This window comes from Gobio gobio (genome assembly GCF_949357685.1).
Source record: "Gobio gobio genome assembly, chromosome: 6".
Taxonomy (NCBI): Eukaryota; Metazoa; Chordata; class Actinopteri; order Cypriniformes; family Gobionidae; genus Gobio; species Gobio gobio.
Window position 1 is genome coordinate 27,904,296 of NC_137102.1, and position 21,571 is coordinate 27,925,866.

The window sequence follows — 21,571 nt, forward strand, 5'->3', positions numbered from 1 at the left end:
TGTCAGATCCTGCTGACCCAACGAGCATTTCACTGTCCAATGGTCACGCCTTAACTGCAATGTCTAGTATTGCATTAGTATTGCATCCTTCTCATGGGCATTTAATACTTTTTGACTTTTCAGTCTGAGTTAAATCTCTTTTTTGGCTCAATTTATCTGTAAAAGAAAACATGCCTAATAATTCTGCACACCTGAATATAAGGTGTTTTTCATTCCCAGCCTTCATGAACAATTATATATCACTTATACATTATTAAATACTAAATCAATAGTAGTTATTAGGATTACTGTGGTTAGGAATTGGTCAAATGTGCCTGGAAAAAAAATATGATCAGAAAATCAACGTGCCTAATAATTCTGCACTCCCTGTATATATATATATATATATATATATATATATATATATATATATATATATATATATATATATATATATATACACACACACACACACTACAGGGCTGTTGGATGCTTGAATTTGATTGGTTGATGAATATTCTGCAAGGTGTGCAATTATTTTAAGGAAATGCATGGCTAAAGTAGTTCCAAATTACAGTTCCATATCTTCTTCAAATGATTTTAGTTACTTCAAAGATCTTTACAGCCTACAACAGCAAAAGAACCAAAACCCACAATGACACTGACCAAGCAAATAAATAGTAGTAAACAACAAGATAAAAAATAACAAATTATTTCGCCACAAAATTTAAGCACACACTGTCTTTCTCTCGCTCTCTCTCCCACTCAAACATTTGGAATTAGCAATGGAGTCTTGGGATTAGATGCGTAAGAAATTAGTCCTACACACAAGAGCGTTTTAAGGACAAAAACCTGACAAATGTCTTGAAATACATCATCTGAACAATGTTTTGACATGTGGTAACGTAGTCCAGTGGAATAATTTACTTCAGGCCATTGAATTATTAAAATATAACGCAATTTTTCTAATAATTCAACAACCTATCGTCAATTATTCCTTATATATCCCGTCTGGTCTGAGCAACAGAAGGTCTACTGTGGCACAAGTCACACAAAATTTTAATGATGGTTATGGAAGGAATGTGTCACAACACACAGTGAATCGCATTCTGCTGTGTCTGGGGCTGTGTCTCTGCAGACCAATTAGGGTGCCTATGATGACCCCTGTCAACCGCCGAAAGATCCTACAATAGGCACATGACCATCAGAATTGGACCTTGGCATAGTGGAAGAAGCACGCATGGTCCGAAGAGTCCCATTTTCTTATACATCACATGGACGGCCATGTACGTGTGCACCGTTTACCTGGGGAAGAAATGGGACCAGGATGCACTGTAGGACGAGGACAAACCGGTGGAGGGAGTGTGATGCTCCGGGTAATGTTCTGCTGGGAATCCCTGGGTCTGGACATTCATGTGGATGTAAATTTCACACGTGACCTACCAGCAGGATAATGCACCCTGCCACTCTGCACACATAGTTCAGGAATGGTTTAAAACCTCATGAAGAGTTCAAGGTGTTGAACTGGCCTCCAAATTCCCCAGAAATCCTTCCAATTGAGCATCTGTGGGATGTGCTGGATCAACAAGTTTGATCCACAGCACCTCCACCTCACAACCTACAGGACTTGAACTATTTGCTGCTAACGTCTTGGTGCCAGATAACACAGGATACCTTCAGGGGTCTTGTAGAGTCCATGGTTCGGCGGATCAGTGCAGTTTTGGCAGCACGTGGAAGACCAACAGCATATTAACATAATGTTTTAGCTCATTGGTTTATATTGTACAGTGTGGTTGTGTAGTGTACAAGGTGCACACTTTCTTGTCTCTTCTATGAGGTTTCACTTAACCAATGAATAAAGTGTGCCACAAAAACAGTGTCATGTTCTTCTCTGTGCAGGAATACATGAGTGAATATACCTACAAATCACCTGTGTGCATGGGTGTGTATTGTGTACAAGTGTAAATGTTGACTAACAGGTACGTATTGATGTAACGTCAGTAGGTTAGTGGCTAAACAAGTTTATGATTATAGTTGAAAATGCAAATGTGTGTATATCTTTCTAAGTGTGTGTGACTGATGAGCCCGCTGAGGCAGAGAGCCATTAAATTAAATCAGTGACATGGCTGGCTAACAGCAGGCACTGAAACATAAGAATAAATCCATTACACTGCCCCTGAAAAGCTGATGTTACGCAGCTGAGACCCTTACATACAAGCACAAGCAAACACGGCTATAAGTCTTCATGTGGTTCATCAGAGCGCAGTAACGCTATTACTGGATGATATTAGCCTTGATGAGATTTGTTTAGTGCAAATCAGTTAAGTCTGACGTCACACATTACAATTTCTGGGTCCAAACGCTCCTTCAGATCCCAAAAGCAACACGTGCTAAGATACACTCAGGTGTGCTGTAGTACTACGCGATTATTTCTGAATCGTTAAAATATTGGTGTCCAGGGCACCGTGAGCTCCCAGACTGTTGTGTACACCAAGTTCTTAAATTCTTGCAATAAATGAATAGTGCTCATAAATGGCTGTTCATTGTCTGTTTTTAAAACCAAACTTGCAGTAATCTTCTAAGTTCTCTGCTTTAAGATTCTCTTTTGACGTCTATTTAAACCTCCTGACACTTAAATGACAAATATGACCCTTAAACCACAGTGTCTATCCAATATGTGACTGCAGTCAAAGCAATTTTCCAGAAGAACTCAGCTTTGATTATGTAATGCATAAAGGAATTGGGCCTACGTATTAATTAGCACTGTAGCCGGCTGCACCTGGTTTGGTCTCAGCACCATAAACAGTGTGTACTGACAAAGCGCTGAACATTAAGCTAATGAGCAAGAACAGAATGTAATTAATTGATTTACCTTTATTTGTGATGTATTTAGACTTAACTGTTTGTTCAATGTACACCTTTTGGGCCAGGAGGTGTAAACTTTGCACAACAACGATACAGTAAAATACTGAGCACCAAATCAGCATATTTGAAAGGTTTCTAAAGAATTATGTGACACTGACAAATGGCTATTGAAAATTCAGCTTTGCAATCACAGGAATAAATTACATTTTAAAATATATTGAAATTGAACTAAATTTAAATCAATTTCACAATAATACGGTTTTACTGTATGTTTGATCAAATAAATGCAGCCTTGGTGAGCATAAGACCAATTTTTTTAAAATCTTACAGACTTCAAACTCCAAACACTAGTGTACATACGTTACTTTGAATATGCCACTTAATTTATGACTAGGTGTGCGGATTCCTTTTGGTAGCTAGTAAATCTTCAAGTCTTCACCATGCACATTATCTGAACAAATTAAATAAATGATAGAGACATTAGCTTGATTTAATTCTCATCTCAACTGTGACACAGCAACACTGCCCACATTATGTAGTTTCCTCTAAACAAGCCGACCTAAAAGCATTATTCTCACCCCACTTGCTTTCACAACATAATTTCCACATGGAGACAATTATGGTCCCCGATCACATAAGACAAAAAGGCAGCGAGTCCCGTGAGATTCCGTATGCTACTGTAAAATTACAAATGTATTAATGTTTAAAATATATTGTGGTACAGTTTAAGGTAAAGATTGACTACATTCTAACATGATTAAGTTAATCAGCCCATGGGTTGGAGACATTAAGTATTTTGTCTTTATGCACTTCCTGGCCATTTAGCATAACAAGCTCAGAGCACAATATTGTTTGGCTGATTGAGATTAGGATTGGTGATACTCTGTCTGAGCGGGTTTCCCAAAACCTGTATCTTCCCAGTTCCTGTTCTGTTCATTGTAAGTAAAATGAGCACCATTTGTCTTTAATGGCTCTTGGAGCCCTTGAGTGATTGGATTAGCATCTATGCATTTGAATGACACTGTTATGCTGATTGAATCTGGACAGGTGACACAGTTATGTAGGGTGTCCTTTTACCTATACAACATTTGCATTGTATTGTTCAGAGTGTCTCCAATGCTGTATAATCCCTCCCCCTGAAATATAGATAAATTACAATGGATAACTCTTTTAGTTAGACTTGGAACCTCAGACGAAGAACAGCACAATTCTCAATAAACGAGTAATGTCTGCTTTAAAGATATCCCAACGTCTCCTGGTCTCTTCTTCAAACGAGGAAAAGGAAATTCACAACACTACCCAGAACCTGCGGCACTGCTGGTACAGCAGAAAGGCTGAAGTGGAGGTTGAATGTGTAGTGCTTGATGAGAAAACGGACATAGTGGCCCGAAGTGGCACATCAAGACTACTGACCTCACTATTCCACAGGAAGACTCAAGGAAAATGAAGCGGAAAACAAACCCAAGAGATGTCAGTTCACTACAGTGCTGAATGAACACCACACTTGGCTAATGGGCCTCAGAAATGATATTCCAAACTCTACGCTAACAGTACAGTACATCCAAGGTCCAGAGCTACCCTGGTACTTGACTCAAAGTCAGTGACTTAAAACAGAAACCAGTAAAAGCACATTGTGCAATAAATAAAATATGACTAAAGAAAATATATCTTGTCAACATGAGTTTAAGATATTAACTCCCCTAATGCATATTTACAGCAATTTTCACACTTCTAGTACCTCAGACATTATTATGGTCTTCCTAATCTTTCATCAAAATGTAATAACTTGCTTCGCTTGGCTTTCTGCTGACATCACTTTGGCTGGATGAGCTATTGGATAATGTAATGCAAATGTGTACCTTTAGGGTTACAACAGGTTGTCACTGGGGCACTACCTTAAAAGGAACACCTTTGTACCTTATTTAAGGGGTATATTAGTACACTGGCATTGTAAAATGTACTCTTGGGGTTATTAATTCTAATAATATTTCACAATATTGCTGTTTTTGCTACAAGTGCAATGTATACAGGGTTTTTCCTGCATTGAAAATTTTTTGGCGGCTGCCAAGACAAATTTTTGGCCCGCCAAAGCCTTATTTGATGAGTTGATGATTTATGAGTGTAGAATAGATGACTTTTGCACTTGTGATACGGCCGTGTTAACTGAGTGACAGAGAAAACGAGCAGAGAGCTCCTCCCCCGCGTGCACGCTCTCTCTCTCTGTCTGTCGATGTCTTCTCATATTTCACATTTTGGCTCATATTTCACATATTAATCAAAATCAAAAGGTCGGAAGACCGAATCCATGTTGCACGTGCCGCATTCAGACAATTTTTTCCTTGAATTCCCGCTGGGTGTGAACTGCACTCAAAAAACATTGACTCTTCTCTGACCAGCTGACATAAACCATAGTTTCAATAAACGGGAAAACATTATATTCAGTTATGAAGTGTATTCTGTATTGACAAATCTTTTGCGATGTTCTAACAGACCGGATTCGCACACAACGCGTCTGCTAATGTCCGATTCGCGAACCAATGACTCCTTTGAATCGAATCATTTTAGCGACTGGTTAGAACAACTGATCCGTCCAACACTGAACGAACGAATCAGTATTTTCATTTACTCAGAACACATCTGAGATGAGAACACAACACAAGTGTGCTTACCCAATTTAGCAAGAGTGGATAGTAAGAATTAGTTTAATCATCCACAGTCATTGAGCTTATTTATGTTGACAATGTGTAGGACTGGAGTGAGGTGAGACCTGGGACCGGTTGCATAAACTGTTAAGACTAGTCTTACAAGTTAGACATACATTTTTTTCTTTAAGACTGTTCATAATTTTTTTAAATCAGTTACATAAAAACATAGACTGGCCTAATTTGATTCGAAAAGTAAGACTGAATGCCACTTGCCTAACTGCTAGTGGCTCATACTAGATCTTAAGACACTGTCTTAACATAATGGCTTAGTTTATGCAACTGGCCCCAGAACAAAGTTGTTAGCTAGCTGATCATTTTACAAAATTGTATATGGTAGAAAATTAGGCTATTTGTTAATTTTTTTATGCTACTTTTTAATATTGATATGATTATACCAAAACAATTATCAGTAAATATTGTAAAAAATGAGGATCAAAAGAAACAAACATCAAAGGTAGAGATCATACATAATATCAGATGTCAAAATAAGATAAGCAAAAATTACAAATGGTTTCTTTGCATTTATTTTAAATTTATTGTCAGTATTGCGCTCACAGATCACGTAGGTAGAGTACTTTTTTACTGTGTGTGTGGATGACCATGTCTGTCAGACACCACCGAAGACCATTTTTGACCCAGGAAAAACCCTATCATTATAAACATTTTAGGTGTAAATGAGGTACAAAGATGTCCTTTTGACAGGCCAATGACAGGCTATTGAACCCCTACAGGTAGAATTTCTGCACAGTTTTTAAGAGTGTATGTAGGCATCACATTCCAGTTTCCACTAAATCCAATCAATTCAAGATATTTAAAGTCAAGAGCCGCCATATAGTTTCCTTATTGAATATCCAGGATCTCCTGGATAATGATTACATATGCAAAATGGGAATGCCATTTAATTTTGACTTTAAAGGTATTACATCTTTGTCTGCTGGCATCACCTAAAGTAACTTGGCAATAACAGCCTGGTTACAAAAAGGAAACCGATAGAACTATGTGGCATGCTGGTCTGAGGGAATTTTGAATTTCAAAATGTAAAAAGTTTATAAATCGTAAATAAGTGAAAAGAACTTACATATGGAGCTGAATCCAAGCTCTCTGTGTTTACCACAACAGGGGGAGGATTTGCCTGCAAGAGAAAACAGTGCAGTTAAGGCATTGATTCCAGCACAATTCCTGTTCCATCCAAATTGAACATGGTACGCGATGCGTTTAGTAGATGCCGTAACTAGGAAAAGCCATGTTAAGCTGGCAGCCTTCTACACAGCAAAGGTATATTCACTTACTCTCCACATGATGCTACATATACCACCACTGGCATTCACACCAGATTAACACAGCGCTGCCAGCATACGTACATGGCATTTTATACTGCAGAACATGCAATGCTGAAGCATGAATGCTATTACGAGCCAAAAGTAGCCTAAAATTAAATCCACTCTCTCTCGCTCAATCTCTCTGTCTGTCTTTCTGTGGGGCTTTCGACTTCCTCCGGCTGGTTGACGCGCAGATGCTATTAGTCAAGGGGAGCCGTGGTACTTTACCCGACTCTAGGGCCGATAATCCTTCAGCCCCATCAACGAGCAGTGGAATGGCAGGGATCAAGAAAAAATGACCAACAGGAAGAGAGCAAAAGGGGAGGGAGGGGGGGAGTGGGAAAATAGAGAAAGGGAAAAAAAAGACCTGTGACGTCGATGGAGAGATGACAGCGGGCTCCGTAGGGACAGTGGAGATTGGGATCACAGGGATTATGAGAGTGGAGGGTGGGACAGCATCTGTCTGCTGAACAATAGCATGGAAGGGGAGAGGTCAGGTCAGATATACATACACAACATCACAACATTGCACAGGAACCAACCATGGGGAATGGGTGCAAGAAGGTGTCTGTATGAGAATGTGTGCGGATTTGAAGCAAATCCGAAGGTGGGGCTGTGAGACGCTCCGTTGGTGATTATTGAAAAATTCAGATGAGGGGATAATGGGAATGAGCATGTGAATGAGAATACGGCTATAATCCACCTAATTGCACATGGTACAATTACTCCTGACATAAATCAACAAAGCCACTGCAAACATGCAGTCACTCTAGAGTTCTATTATATATGTATAATGTCCAGCTTGTTACAAATAAGAAAAAAATACTTTTGTGAAGAAAAAAACTATAAAGTGATGGTTCACCCAAATATATATCAATTCCACCAAAGCTTTCACGCTTCAAAAAGTTCATAAAGACATTGTAAAAAGTAATCCAAATGGATTGAGCGGTTTAATAATAGTCTTCTGGTAAGACACAATATCTTTATATGAACAGGTTTAATTTGGTCTTCTATTCTCATATAAACATATAGATCAACACATACATCATTATGTACCCGTTAAAAAATACAAATGTACCAGTTTATAATGTTTACTTTGATGTGTCCAGTGTAGCCTCAAATAGTTGTTGCGCATCAAAATGTGTCCGGTGCAGATACGTTAAATAGGTTTATTATAATAGAGATGCTGGCATCTTAGCCTACTCATATATAAATATCAAATATAGTCAATAATAGGGCATTATTTAGAATGATCAAAATAATCAATGAAGGGGCACCAGACTGTTAGACAACACCTGTTACACATGGCACTAGTACCATGGAAAATATGTGCTAATTTAACTTACAGGGTTCATACACATTTCTACCAATACATTTCCATGACTTTTCCATGACTTTCCCATAACTTTTAAGAAAATATTCAGGACCTAACTTTCCATGTGTATACATGTAAAATAAGAAAAATCCATGTTCAAATGTCAAATCATAGCCTATCTTAACTAATTAACGTAAATCTATATGGTACAAAATAAACGCTGACACACCATTAAAACGGTTAGATAAAATACTGTCTGACCCTAGCAATGGATTAACACAAATCAATGGGAGGCAACAATGATAAATAAGTGAATAAAAGTGTCCAGTGACACTGACAGGAACTTTACAAGGTGGCAGTGCCAGAGACAAACTTTTGGAATACAACTAAGAAGATTTTAAAACAGCTTTGCCTCCTAGTGTTTACCATTCATCTAATTGGAAAACCATCAATCATTAACAAGATAACGTCCCTATTTGAAATTTTTATTTTTTTATTTCTTTAATTTACACATATACAAAGTGCATATGCCAGACGTTTCCCCCATGCCAGGGTCAGAAATTAACTTTTCCATTAAGGGGCTCCTTGCAATTGATTTCCAAGAGCATTTTATTTATTTATAAGTGCAATTTTTAATGATTACCTTTGTTGTCATTTGTCAAATACTTAAAGTTAACCAATTACTTAAATCAATCAGAATACTAGACTGTTACCAATAGAATTATATAATTAACAAAAGCCATCTTTACACTGCAGAGGTGGAACAGAAGCTGCATCTGAAAGAGCTTAAATGTTTATTTACACAGACTGTTTAATGTTACTCAAATTATAAAAAGAACAGGAACTCTTTACAGAGTCATTGTCAGTTATTGATAGGCTCTTGATATTGTAGGCTAATAATGATTTGTCGATTAGATCCGTAAAAAAAATGTGTGTTTGCGGAAACTGCACGTCATATTTTGCCTACACAGATAAAACTACAAACATTTACCAATTATTTTAATGCTTTTTATGCATTAGAAAAATAAAAACTTTGTGTGATCTTACCAGCATGATGAATAAATTATGTTTACAGAATAAACTACCGGTAAGTTATACAGAAAGGGAGCAAAGAATGTGACCTATCGTGAAGCTGTCCATAACTTGGGTCTAGCGCGAGTTTAAGCGTTCTCACAAACACTCCCGTTAAAATCACGCAAGCTGACGACACTGCAAAATAAATGTCTTACATCTGCACTTTGTTGTTTATGATGACAGGAGAAACCACGAGATTCAGTAAGAATTCAGTCAGAGAGTGCGCGCACTGAACAAAACTCTGTTTCAGCAATGACTAATCTGAACGCCTCTGGTTGGCCATGACGCACGACAGAAACGCGTGTGATTGGTTATAATGCTCAACGCTGCAAAAGGATATCTGACGGACGGAATGCAGCAGATCGAATGACGTATGTTTACAAAGTTTCAAAGTTTGTTTAACCAATATTATCACTTAAACATATTCTATTACATACATTTTTTGAAACAAATTTCCATGACTTTTCCAAAACTTTCTGGTTTATTTATTTTTCCAAACATTTTCCAGGCCTGGAAATTGCTACTTTAAAATTCAATGACTTTTCCAGGTTTTTCATGACCGTACGAACCCTGAACTTAACTGACATATGAGCTCTATGTACTACTTTGAACTGAATAAGTGAGTGTCGAGCACACATTGATGATGAGTGGACGTGATTGAGGATACACCCCCATGTCATCATCCGAGAGTGGTCTGCCAGGATCTTCCTCCCAAGGACTCCTAATTTTATCTAAAGAAGAAGATGCCTGACCTGTTATTACCTTATGCTCAACATCACCATGGATAATTCCAGTAATCTGCTGACTTTTGTGTAGGGCAATTGCTAAAGGCTCAATGGCTAAAGTGAATAATAATAAGCTCTTGTCGAGTCCCACGGTACAAATGAAATGGTCTAGAATACAGACTATTGTCAGGACTACTGCTGAGGGAGCACTATACAGGGAGTGCAGAATTATTAGGCACGTTGATTTTCTGATCATATTTTTTTTCCAGGCACATTTGACCAATTCCAAACCACAGTAATCCTAATAACTACTATTGATTTAGTATTTAATAATGTATAAGTGATATATAATTGTTCATGAAGGCTGGAAATGAAAAACACCTTATATTCAGGTGTGCAGAATTATTAGGCATGTTTTCTTTTACAGATAAATTGAGCCAAAAAAGAGATTTAACTCAGACTGAAAAGTCAAAAAGTATTAAATGCCCATGAGAAGGATGCAATACTAATGCAATACTAGACATTGCAGTTAAGGCGAGACCATTGGACAGTGAAATGCTCGTTGGGTCAGCAGGATCTGACAAAAACAGGTGGTGAAGAAAAGACACATATTAACTGCAAAAGAATTAAGAATTAAGGTGAAGAATTAAAGGTCCCATGGCATGAAATTTTCATTTTATGAGGTATTTCAACATTAATATGAGTTCCCCTAGCCTGAATATTGTCCCCAAGTGGATAGAAATGTTGATCGGTGTAAACCCGAGTTCTGGCTGTCTTTCTCTGCCTTTGAGAAAATGACAGCCCAGACGAGCCAATCCTGAAGTCTCCTGGTTTGACGTCCAAGCAGGAACAGTTACCTCCCTTTCCCCCGCCCAGAGAATCTGGCACGCCCATGCAAACGCTCGAGAGATCATTAACGTTACTTGTGAACGAGTGAACACTGGCAGTTTCTCGGTGTTTGGATGTACAAATGAAAACAGAAGTCTTTTTTCAGTTCCTTCTGATCTGTGATCAGTGATTTCTGATGTGTAGCTAATTATTTATTATTCGTGCACACACTGCGGCTTCTCTCTCTCCCGACAGAACGGTGTTTTCGTGTTTTCTATCTTGTGAGTCAGTGTTTTTGTACGTCCTTGTCGCGTCTATCTGTTCTAAAATGTGCATACAGTCTTTTCTGTTTAACATCAGCAGTCACATCTTTAGAGATAAACTTCACGCACGCCGAAGCTCGGCCTCCAACATCCCCGACCCCCAGTACTGCATCTGGCCCACAGCGGAGGCACCAAACGCGGCGTGAGATTAAGCACAAGGAGGGTAAGCGTGAGGGTATCCGGCTAGGCTAGCCAGCTTTCCCCACAATAAACTGGATTACATTCGATTACAGCTGTTGTGTCTTTGTTTGCGCTGTGTAACGTTACTCAATGCGCGTCAATGACGCTATTCATATGATTGGAACATATCTAGAAATAATGCTATACTCAACACTTACTAACTCGTTCATCTCGCTGTAATGGTAACTTACATTGCATGTGTTACAAAGTTGGTAGAATAATGATGAAGAGGACTCGTTGTGACTGGGACTCGTGTTTATTCAGAACTCTCAGATACAAATACAATAAACTCGCGCTGACTGACAGCGCTCTCATAACTCAGTAGTTACTATAAATAACTTTGTTAGCAATCGCTTCGTCTCCGTGATGTCCGGTTCGCGAACGAATCATTCTTTTGAATCGGTTCTTTTTAGTGAACCGAACCAGTTCACCAAATCGGACTGAATCGTTCTAAACGGTTCGCGTCTCGAGTCAGCGCTGATCCATAATTTACTAAAGTTACTAACTTTCTGACATGAGTGACAGCCCCTCCGACTAGAAATAGACTAATAACCTGAAGTATATGCAGTAACTACAACAGTTCACCCTGAACTGAGACATGCTGAGAGAACTGATGAGAAGTGAACACAGGTCCATCCGTCTCTCTGGCAGCAGCTCGTGCGTCGTAGACCTCGTTAAACCACGCCCCCTCCGCTCATTTAAAATGCAAAGATGTCAGCCAATCACAACAGTGGGCGTTTTTACTGAAGTCTCACAGCAGACACGCCTCTTGAAGCAGGGCATTCAGCCACAGGGCAAACAGCAGTATAGAAAAAATGCCTTTTATTTCTAAATTATGACATTTTATGATGTAAAAATCATACTAATAATATAAGTACACCTCAGAAAACACTATAAAATAATAGAAAAATGCCATGCCATGGGACCTTTAAGGGTGAAACCATCAGGAACCCTTTAGTCTCCAGCGCCACCATTTTCCAGAGCTGCAACCTACCTGGAGTCTCCAGAAGTGCAAGGTGTCAGGATCTCAGAGACTTCAGTTAGGTAAAGAATCCTAAAAAATGACCCCCACTAGATAAGAATCACAAGCTGAAGTGTTGTAAAATACATGAAGAAGGTTTTTTTATAGGCTTTATGGACAGATAGGTTGAGAGTGACTCTTGAAGGACCAGCACCACATCCTCTAGTACCACTGTTTGAAGAATTCATCTTCCAGAATCTGGCAGTACGTTTTGGGAGTTCATTTTTAGTCCATCTCTGCAAAACGGACTTCAGGATGGACTAAAATGAACTCCCAAAACGTACTGCCAGATTCTTGAAGATGAATTCTTCAAACAGTGGTACTAGAGGATGTGGTGCTGGTCCTTCAAGAGTCACTCTCAACCTATCTGTCCATAAAGCCTATAAAAAAAACCTTCTTCATGTATTTTACAACACTTCAGCTTGTGATTCTTATCTAGTGGGGGTCATTTTTTAGGATTCTTTACCTAACTGAAGTCTCTGAGATCCTGACACCTTGCACTTCTGGAGACTCCAGGTAGGTTGCAGCTCTGGAAAATGGTGGCGCTGGAGACTAAAGAGTTCCTGATGGTTTCACCCTTAATTCTTCACCTTAATTCTTAATTCTTTTGCAGTTTACAGGTGTCTTTTCTCCGCCACATGTTTTTGTCTGACCCTGCTGACCCAACGAGCATTTCACTGTCCAATGGTCTCGCCTTAACTGCAATGTCTAGTATTGCATTAGTATCGCATCCTTCTCATGGGCATTTAATACTTTTTGACTTTTCAGTCTGAGTTAAATCTCTTTTTTGGCTCAATTTATCTGTAAAAGAAAACATGCCTAATAATTCTGCACACCTGAATATAAGGTGTTTTTCATTTCCAGCCTTCATGAACAATTATATATCACTTATACATTATTAAATACTAAATCAATAGTAGTTATTAGGATTACTGTGGTTTGGAATTGGTCAAATGTGCCTGGAAAAAAAATATGATCAGAAAATCAACGTGCCTAATAATTCTGCACTCCCTGTATAATAACTCAATCCATATATACACCATATCCAAAAAATTTCCAAAACTAAGAACTAGTTTAGAACTATAGAACATTAAGTAAATGGCGATTCTTTATAAACCCTATTTGATCAGGGAAAACAATAATAGGGAGGACATCCTCAAGCCTTGAGGCAACCTTTGCTAAAACTTGAACATCGCAGTTGAGTAGAGAAATCGACGAGGCACAGAGGGTCTTTATCATTTGTAAGAAGTAAAAAAAATACAATCTTGATTTAACATTGGGAGAAGAGTCCCAATCCCAAGAGACTTCGAAAAAAACGGATGTCAGCTGACTTATTGATGCTTAAAAAGAAAGAAATATGATCAGCTATAAAGAGACAAAGTTCTCATCTGCCAAGAGTGAAATATTAAAACGGCAATTTCTCCTAAAAGAGGGCAAGCTAAACAAAGTAAAGTCAAGCGTTCCGATCCGATATGATAATACTGTGGTATGCACAAGATTGGACTAATTTTTTTGAAAAAAATTATCAATCTGGGAAAAAGTATGATGATCTATTGGAAAAACAAGTATTCTCTGTTTTTAGGGTGCAAAAACCACCACACATCTGATATACCACATTCAGAAATAAAACTTTTCTTCAATGATTGGGACAATTGAGCAATTATATAAAGTTCATTATTATCTGATATGATACTATTTGTGATATTTACCCCTCCCTGGAAAGAAGAATAAAAGATGTGCCCCTCCCAACCACAATTGAGACATGAATTTACTATGTAGATGAGTTTCTTGCAGGAAAGCCAGCTAAAAGTATTCCTAATATGTTGGACCTATTATTAAAAAGGTAGCCTACTTTTACCTGTTGAGACATGCCTTCAAAAGCCCCTGTAAGAACTCTATGTAATGTTTGAGTTGGGGAAGGCGCAATGCATGAAAGGGGCATTTGCAAGGTTGTTTGAATATATGCTTTATTTTTTAAATTCCGCTAGGTGCCACTGTCGCAAAAAATACATACTTCATCTTAAAGTATGTTAAACAGGCATTTACTGGCCAAACGTCTGCAGTTGTGAACTTGGATTTGTTTGAGGCCGTAGAGTAGTATTGAGACTCTTTTTACTGAGCTTACTGAGCTGTGTGACGACAAGCAGAACGATGAGCTACATATTCATGGGCATGACTGTAACACTATGACAGGGCAGATTTCCACGTCATTATTTGACATCCAGCCTAGGGAATGGCTTGGAGGAGTTTGCCTTAGTCTGGCATAACACTCATCCCCCGACCCCCCTACTGAGACCACAGGTGATTCTCAGCTACTGATGTACAATATGCAAATATTTCACAATTAACTCTAGAAACTCTAGTATCTAGAAAGAAAGTTTGACGGCCTTTCACTCAGTCAGGATTCAAAGTGTGTCCATGTAGGATTTACACACATACTGTATGTGTTTTTATTTTCACAAATGTTGCCAAAGAACACAGCTTGGAATGGCACAATTAATAACTTGGGGCCTGTTTACACCTCGTCACTTCATGCATTTTTATTGATTGGATGGCTATGTGATTGGTTTTTTAAAAGGATCGATTTGCGCTTGGCCACATAAATGTGTCTCTGCAAAACTAATATAAATCTGATCTTCAATTCCCATGCTATATGCAAATTTAACAGAATCTAAGTCAATGAATGCAACAGATATGAGCTTTATTTAATTTTTCATCAGATAATTTCAAGATCAAAGACTGCAATAGGAGAGAAAGCAGCATCAGCACTTGTAAAATAATTTAGTGCTTGGAGAGTATGTTAATATTTAACTGATCTAAGATTGTACACTTTACAATAAGTAATGTTAGCTAATGCATTAGCAAATGCATTAACTAATATAAACAATGAGCAGTATTTTTAAGCATTTATTAATCTTTGTTATTACATGGCTCTGTGGAATACTTGATTCAGATTGGCCAATCGCACCATCCAGCGGTATGTTATTCCCTGAACAACTGGTAAAAACTGATAACACAGGCTAACAGGTGTAACTGAAGTCAGCGCTATACGCTTGCTTGGAATGTTTTTTCTTCATGGAAGTTTTGTGTTTGGTGAGCTAATAAAATATTAAAACTCGAATCAATATTTTGTGTACAATTATTTAATTATGCCATCCTTCACGTTGTGGTCAACTGCGATAACAACCGACTGAATGTACATTATCCTTTACTTAATATTAGAAATTAATCTTAAAGCTGCAGTCTGTAAGTTTTGCTTCTTTGTTGCCATCTCTTTTTGAAACCTGCAATTGTAGTTATTTGCGGAATTATCATCTTTACAAGGGTTGTGCATCGGCATGGCTCCTCAGCGCTGAAGAATCTAATGTTTTGAGGAATATGTGGCTGTCAGTCACCACACCTGTGTGGATACTGTACTTAGGAATCACATTTTACGTCTTGGAAGTATAACCAAAATAAAAATTTTCACCAGAAAATGTCATCTGAACAAACAAGAAACATGTCTGCCACCTTTGTTCTGATCAACTGAGAAAAAAAGGCATTACAATAAATCGCAAAAACAACGGTGATTAAATCTAATGATCGCTTAGCTCATATCACATCAAACTGTGCAAATTATTATTATTGTTATACTTTGTTCTCATATGGTTAATGTTAACAACGTCACCATTGCGTGACTTCATTTATTTAGTCACCGATGATTTTTGTTTGGACCTTTCTGGATTACAATCCACCATCAAAATGATAAATTGTATTATTCCAGCTGCTATGAGAAAAGGCTATAAATTATCCGCCACCTGCAGCATCCTCGAATACACAAGCCTATTAGCCCATTAATCAATTAGTCTGCATATATTGCGTGTACTGTATTTATTTTGGCATTCCATATTTCCATATGTCAATTGCAATTTCAGAGGTAATCCCGCATTTATATGTAGCCGTCTGTCCTCTTTGCATCATAAAAAACATAACTTTTATTCAAGAGATTATATATAGCCTCGCAAAGGCCACTCCTTTTACAATCACTAAAAAGCTGTCACTCATCTCAGGTTGTGAACTTAAGTTACATTAAAATTCAATAAAGCTGTCTACACTGCATAATAAATCTCTTACATCGTGTCTTTGTTTGTTAATGAGAGGATTTGGAGGATTCAGGAGCATTTTCCAAATCTTTATATTTATTATATCAATATTATTACAGTATCAATTGAGGAAGCTCTTGCTTTCGTTTGAGGGTGCTTATTTAAATTTGTCTTTGTGAAGTTTTTTTGTGATAAAACATTAATTGGCTGACCCACTGCAATAAGTTAAGCATTACCTTACCAATTGTACAAAGGGTTTTCTACGATAAGGATGGCAGAAAGGCTCTGTAGTGCCATCACGAAGATTGTGGCTCATATATAACTGAACACATTTATACACACAGCCTGCAGCTTCACCCCACAGTCCACTAAAGTGGCAACGTTAATAAAGACATAACATTTTAAAAACGTAATAAGTTTTAATAGTGTCATGCAAGAAATAAGAAAGAAAAAAAAGTATAGCTACAATTTATTGAGCAGCAGTTTAATAATAAATGTAATGTGTAGTTAGTCAACCAATGCATCCATTTACATATTTTTTTTTTTACACACTTCATTCAAAATTTGGGGGTCAGTCAGACTTTTTAAGCTAGAAAGTGTCAAATTAATCAAAAGCGACACTTCAAAACAATATATCAATTATTTCAAATAAATAATTTTCCTTTGAACTCTCTTTTCATTAAAGAACCCTGAAAAAAAATATGGTTTCCACAAAAATATTAAGCAGCACAGCTGTTTTCACAGCTGGTTCAATAATAAATTCTAAGTTACTTTAGCACCAAATTAGCATATTATAATGATCACAGAGTAATGATTCTGAAAACTCAGCTTTACCAACAAAGAATAAATTACATTTTGATTACATTACTGTTTTTATTGTATTTTCGATCAAATAAACACAGCCTTCATGAGCATAAAAACTTCTTTAAACAAACAAAAAAAAAACTAAACTTTTGAATTTGAATGTATAAAATGATATATGTATATTGGGTTTGCTTGATTTTAAACAATACTGATACCACTTTAATTGTTGTAATGCCTAAACCCCAAACATGCGGTCTTGCACAGAAACTAAAATTAGAGCTTGTCAATAGCATCGACTGGAGTTCCACTTTAGCGTCCCACTATAGACCTTTAATTGTGGGATTAATTGCTCTAAATGAATTTAACATGGAAAAACAACACATTAGCATATACGAAGCTTGCCGTCGACCTGACGACAGCTGACATTTGAAAGGGAATAAAAGATGCATATATATATTTTGCAACAACCCAAAAATTTGCTAAGAGAATAAAGCGAATACAGGGCAGAAAAACTACAAAGAAATGCAGTAACAAAACTGAGGTACTCTGAAACACTAAGGGGCTGACAAATACCACGTCCAGTGTTGTAGAATAAGAGATGCACTAGTGAATGAGATACATCTGAGTCATGAAGATCAACAAAATGAGAGCACACCAGCCCTGCGTGTAAAGAAGGAACCGAATTTAATAACACCAAGAAGTAGAAAAGCATCCTCAGTCAATTATCACAGAAGATCCAAGCACGAACTTCTCATCCCTCTGCTCTAACTTACCTTATCAAATGACACAGAGGCCAAAAAGGATGACCTCTCCCCTGGCCCACTCACTTTGGCTGTGCTCTTGGTGGGGCTTTTCTTTACACTGTCACGCAGATTGAGAAACTTGGTCCTGTTCTTTCCTATGTTTAAGGGCAGGGTGCAAGAGTTGTAGCAGACGGGGTGGATGGAGCCCTCCTGGCTCAACATCTGCTGGAGATGCGGTTGCTTGAGGATGGAGGTGGATAGCGGGTTCTGCCTGAGGTTGACTCGTGCATGAGTGTCGTTCCTACTCTCACAGCTGTCTGCTCTCCGGCAGCCGTAGTCATGTCCAGGATAGAAGGTCGTCATGGTCGACACGTGGACAAAACTTTAGGAGAAGGCGTAAAATTTTAGGAGAACAAGGTCGACGTTGAGAAGGCTGCTGTTTTGGTGCAGTGCCTTGGCAACAAACGATTGGAGGGAAATTCAGCCGTCTCTCATGCGTTGGTGTGCGCAACGATCCTCTTGTGCTCTCTGTATCTCTCTCATTCACCCTTCCTCTCATCTCTTTGCATTCTCATGCCAATTAGAGAGCTCCAATGGGCAAAGGCATCAGGCGTGGAGGGGCTTTTTCCTGGCATGAATAATCAATGCCGAGCTCCGATTCACATACAAAGCCAGCCTGCTGAAACAGCACCAACACACAGAGCGACTGTAACCTAGCATGAGGGGGATCCATATAGCAAACGGCTCCTCACCTACATAATTAAGAATATCCTTGAGTCAGCATGGCGTTTGTGGAGAGCTTTTCTCTGATGTTCTGTGTGATCATAGTCAGAATGAATAAGTTATTATATGAAGAAATTCTCTTTAAGCAGTCTGTAGTCTGTTAGATTTTGAAGCATGAAATGCGCAAATCTTTGTTTGTGGTCTGAATTAAATTTTCATTCAATTAATGTCACTCAATAAGTAAAAAATACATACAAAAGAACACAAAAATAATGCATATTGCATATGACCACTTTTGTGACAGATGGCTTACCATAAGTGTATAGATGCAAAGGATCTTTCCTTTGGGAATATTATGAATAGATAAATGACCTAGAATAGCAGCGTTGACATGACAACTCGGGCGATTGGATTGGAGGCTGATTTTATAAGTAGATTTGAATTGATGAGGGTGAGTGCGCCAAGCTGCCAACAATCACTGCTTCAGCATTTGGAGTAGTATGTATGTCAGCTGGGATGAACTCAAATACAATGAGCAGGTTAATAATGTAATGTTACAGTGCCAACCACACAGCATTATGGTTTTCTGAATTAAGTGAGAAACACTCTGTCCATTTTTGTCTAAACATTGCTCATTTCAGATACAAGTGAGAGATTTAAATCCAACATTTCAAGGATGTGGTCAGGATTCATATCAAGTTTACAGCAAGCCATTCACCTCAGAAAACAATGCAGTTCCAGTGCCACCTACTGGCCACCCAACCAATAAAATGTTCTTGGACAATTCTGCTTTTGTTCTATACTAACACACAATAGCAACAACTGTAAATTGTAAATGGAAAAAACATTCAGTATGAAATAATTATTTTGAATTATTTTTCCACACACAAGGATCATTACAGTTGGGAATTACTTCAGATGATGAAGCACTAGGATGAACATCACCAAGATATACCTGGGTCTAGAGCTGCAACTAACGATTATTTTTTCTGTCGACTAATCTAACGATTATTTTTTCGATTAGTCCACTAATCTAACGATTATTTTCCAGATTAATCTTATTATTCTTTTTTACTGATTATTGTATTTCAAAGAGGGTAGTGAATTTGTATATTATTATAACATGAAATCAATGAATGATGACAATATTAATTGTATTTCAGGAAGGGTAGTGTACATAGTATGCCATTTTATAATGAAATATATGAACAAAAGAAGCTTTTTAAACATAATATATAATGATACTATTCATCATAAAATGTATACAGAGTAGGCCTAATTAGGAAACGTTGTTTACTATAGTAGTTGAGTATGATTTACTTATTGATTTGTGTCAATAGTAAACGAAAATGCACTTGTATTTATCTGCAAAAGGTTCACATACAGGAGCTTTCAGCATAGTGTTAATGTATAACTAGTCGTCTATTTTGAAGATACATGTGCATAAACAACGACTAAAGCTGCCAGAAGTTTTTGCCCAAACTTCAAAGACACATTTAAATTATTAAAGCTAGAGGCATATCTTAACTTTAATGTTACTTTAATCATGTAAACTACTTATATACAACAAGTTATTATGCATATGTGTTTGGGACAGAGCGGAACCAGGTCGCATTAACAGCAGATATATGCAGCCCATAATAAATAAAAGCACGAGACGTACTGGGGTCGGAGAAGAACCCAGGAAAATGTGACCGTCTGTTGCAATACACGCGCCACGGTTCAGCTGCGCGAGAGAACACTAGCAGCAGGGTTGCCAGGTTTACACAACAAAACCCACCCATTCGTTACTCAAAACTAGCCCAAAACAAGCCCAATCGCGTTTCGGGGAGGTTCTCTGGTAAACATCGCGTTCGGGGGGTTAAATATGTGTGTTTTTTTGCTTCAACCCGCGGACATGAGACACAGCCCGCGGCAACAGTGTAGAAGTAGCCCAATTCCGCGGAAAAAAGCGGACTTGGCAACACTGACTGCAGTGTGAAAGCTCCCGCTCTCCACGCGCATAGCTTCTGCTCTGCCACCGCGTGCAGTGTGAAACCGGCGTTACAGAGCGAACAAAGCACAGTTTTATTCGGCTTCTGTTTAAAGTACTCCCACACTTTTGAATGTCGCGGTCTGGCTTTATATGATAAATGATCATGTTCACTATGCCCGGGAGCAGAAGCTGCCATTATTCTAGATTTTCTGTTCCATTCTAGAAGGTAAATAATGTGCCGCCGACACGTCGACGCATTTCACGCACGTCGACGTATTTTCGTAGTCGACGTCATCGACGACGTCGACGCGTCGTTGCAGCCCTACCTGGGTCATATTTCATTAAAAAGGAAAAAAAGAAAGAAAGAAATTCAATTCGCTTTATAGTATTGTATTGTTTTATGTGACTGTAACGTATGTATGCAGTGTGTTAGATATACTTAGTTCTAAAATGGCAGTGAATTTAATTAGTTATGGGGTGATATGTGGAATTATGGAATCTGAGGTTTTGTTAAGTTTATAACAATTTGGTGTACTGACAATCCTAATTATTATTTGGTGATGTGCATGACTGCCATGATTAAAAATATGCATGTAAATGGTGTGTAAGATTGGGGTCATATCACCCACACCTCTAAGCAGTTTATATGAAAAGTTAATTGAAAGTCATGCCATAATACTTACATATTCATGCATGTTCAGAGACTTATCTATGTTTCTTTTACACTGTATGAGGGGGATTCAACTCTTCAATTATCTCTCTGACCTTCTGCTGAACTGGTGCTATTTGTCAAATAGCTGACAAAAATTACAAAGGAACTAGAGACTGGGAAAGAAATTCTGCTACCACATGTAGTGCCATTATCTGTGCATCATTAGCATATGTGCCGATCACACAGTGTAAGGTAAAG

General features: G+C 38.0%; 1 protein-coding gene across 20 annotated transcripts in view; it reads right to left on the reverse strand.

Annotated features, from left to right (window-relative positions):
* dlg1b (discs large MAGUK scaffold protein 1b) overlaps positions 1–21,571 on the reverse strand; it is a 314,786-nt gene that overhangs the window by 90,732 nt on the left and 202,483 nt on the right. For 10 of the 20 annotated variants that reach the window (XM_079820291.1, XM_079820288.1, XM_079820304.1 and 7 more), the window contains 2 exons: positions 7,236–7,334; positions 6,628–6,681 (listed from right to left, as the gene is read on the reverse strand). In XM_079820291.1, coding sequence (XP_079676417.1) covers positions 6,628–6,681; positions 7,236–7,334 — 153 coding nt within the window. The remainder of the gene's footprint in view (positions 1–6,627; positions 6,682–7,235; positions 7,335–21,571) is intronic. The other 10 variants (XM_079820292.1, XM_079820293.1, XM_079820290.1 and 7 more) reach the window with 2 other exon arrangements.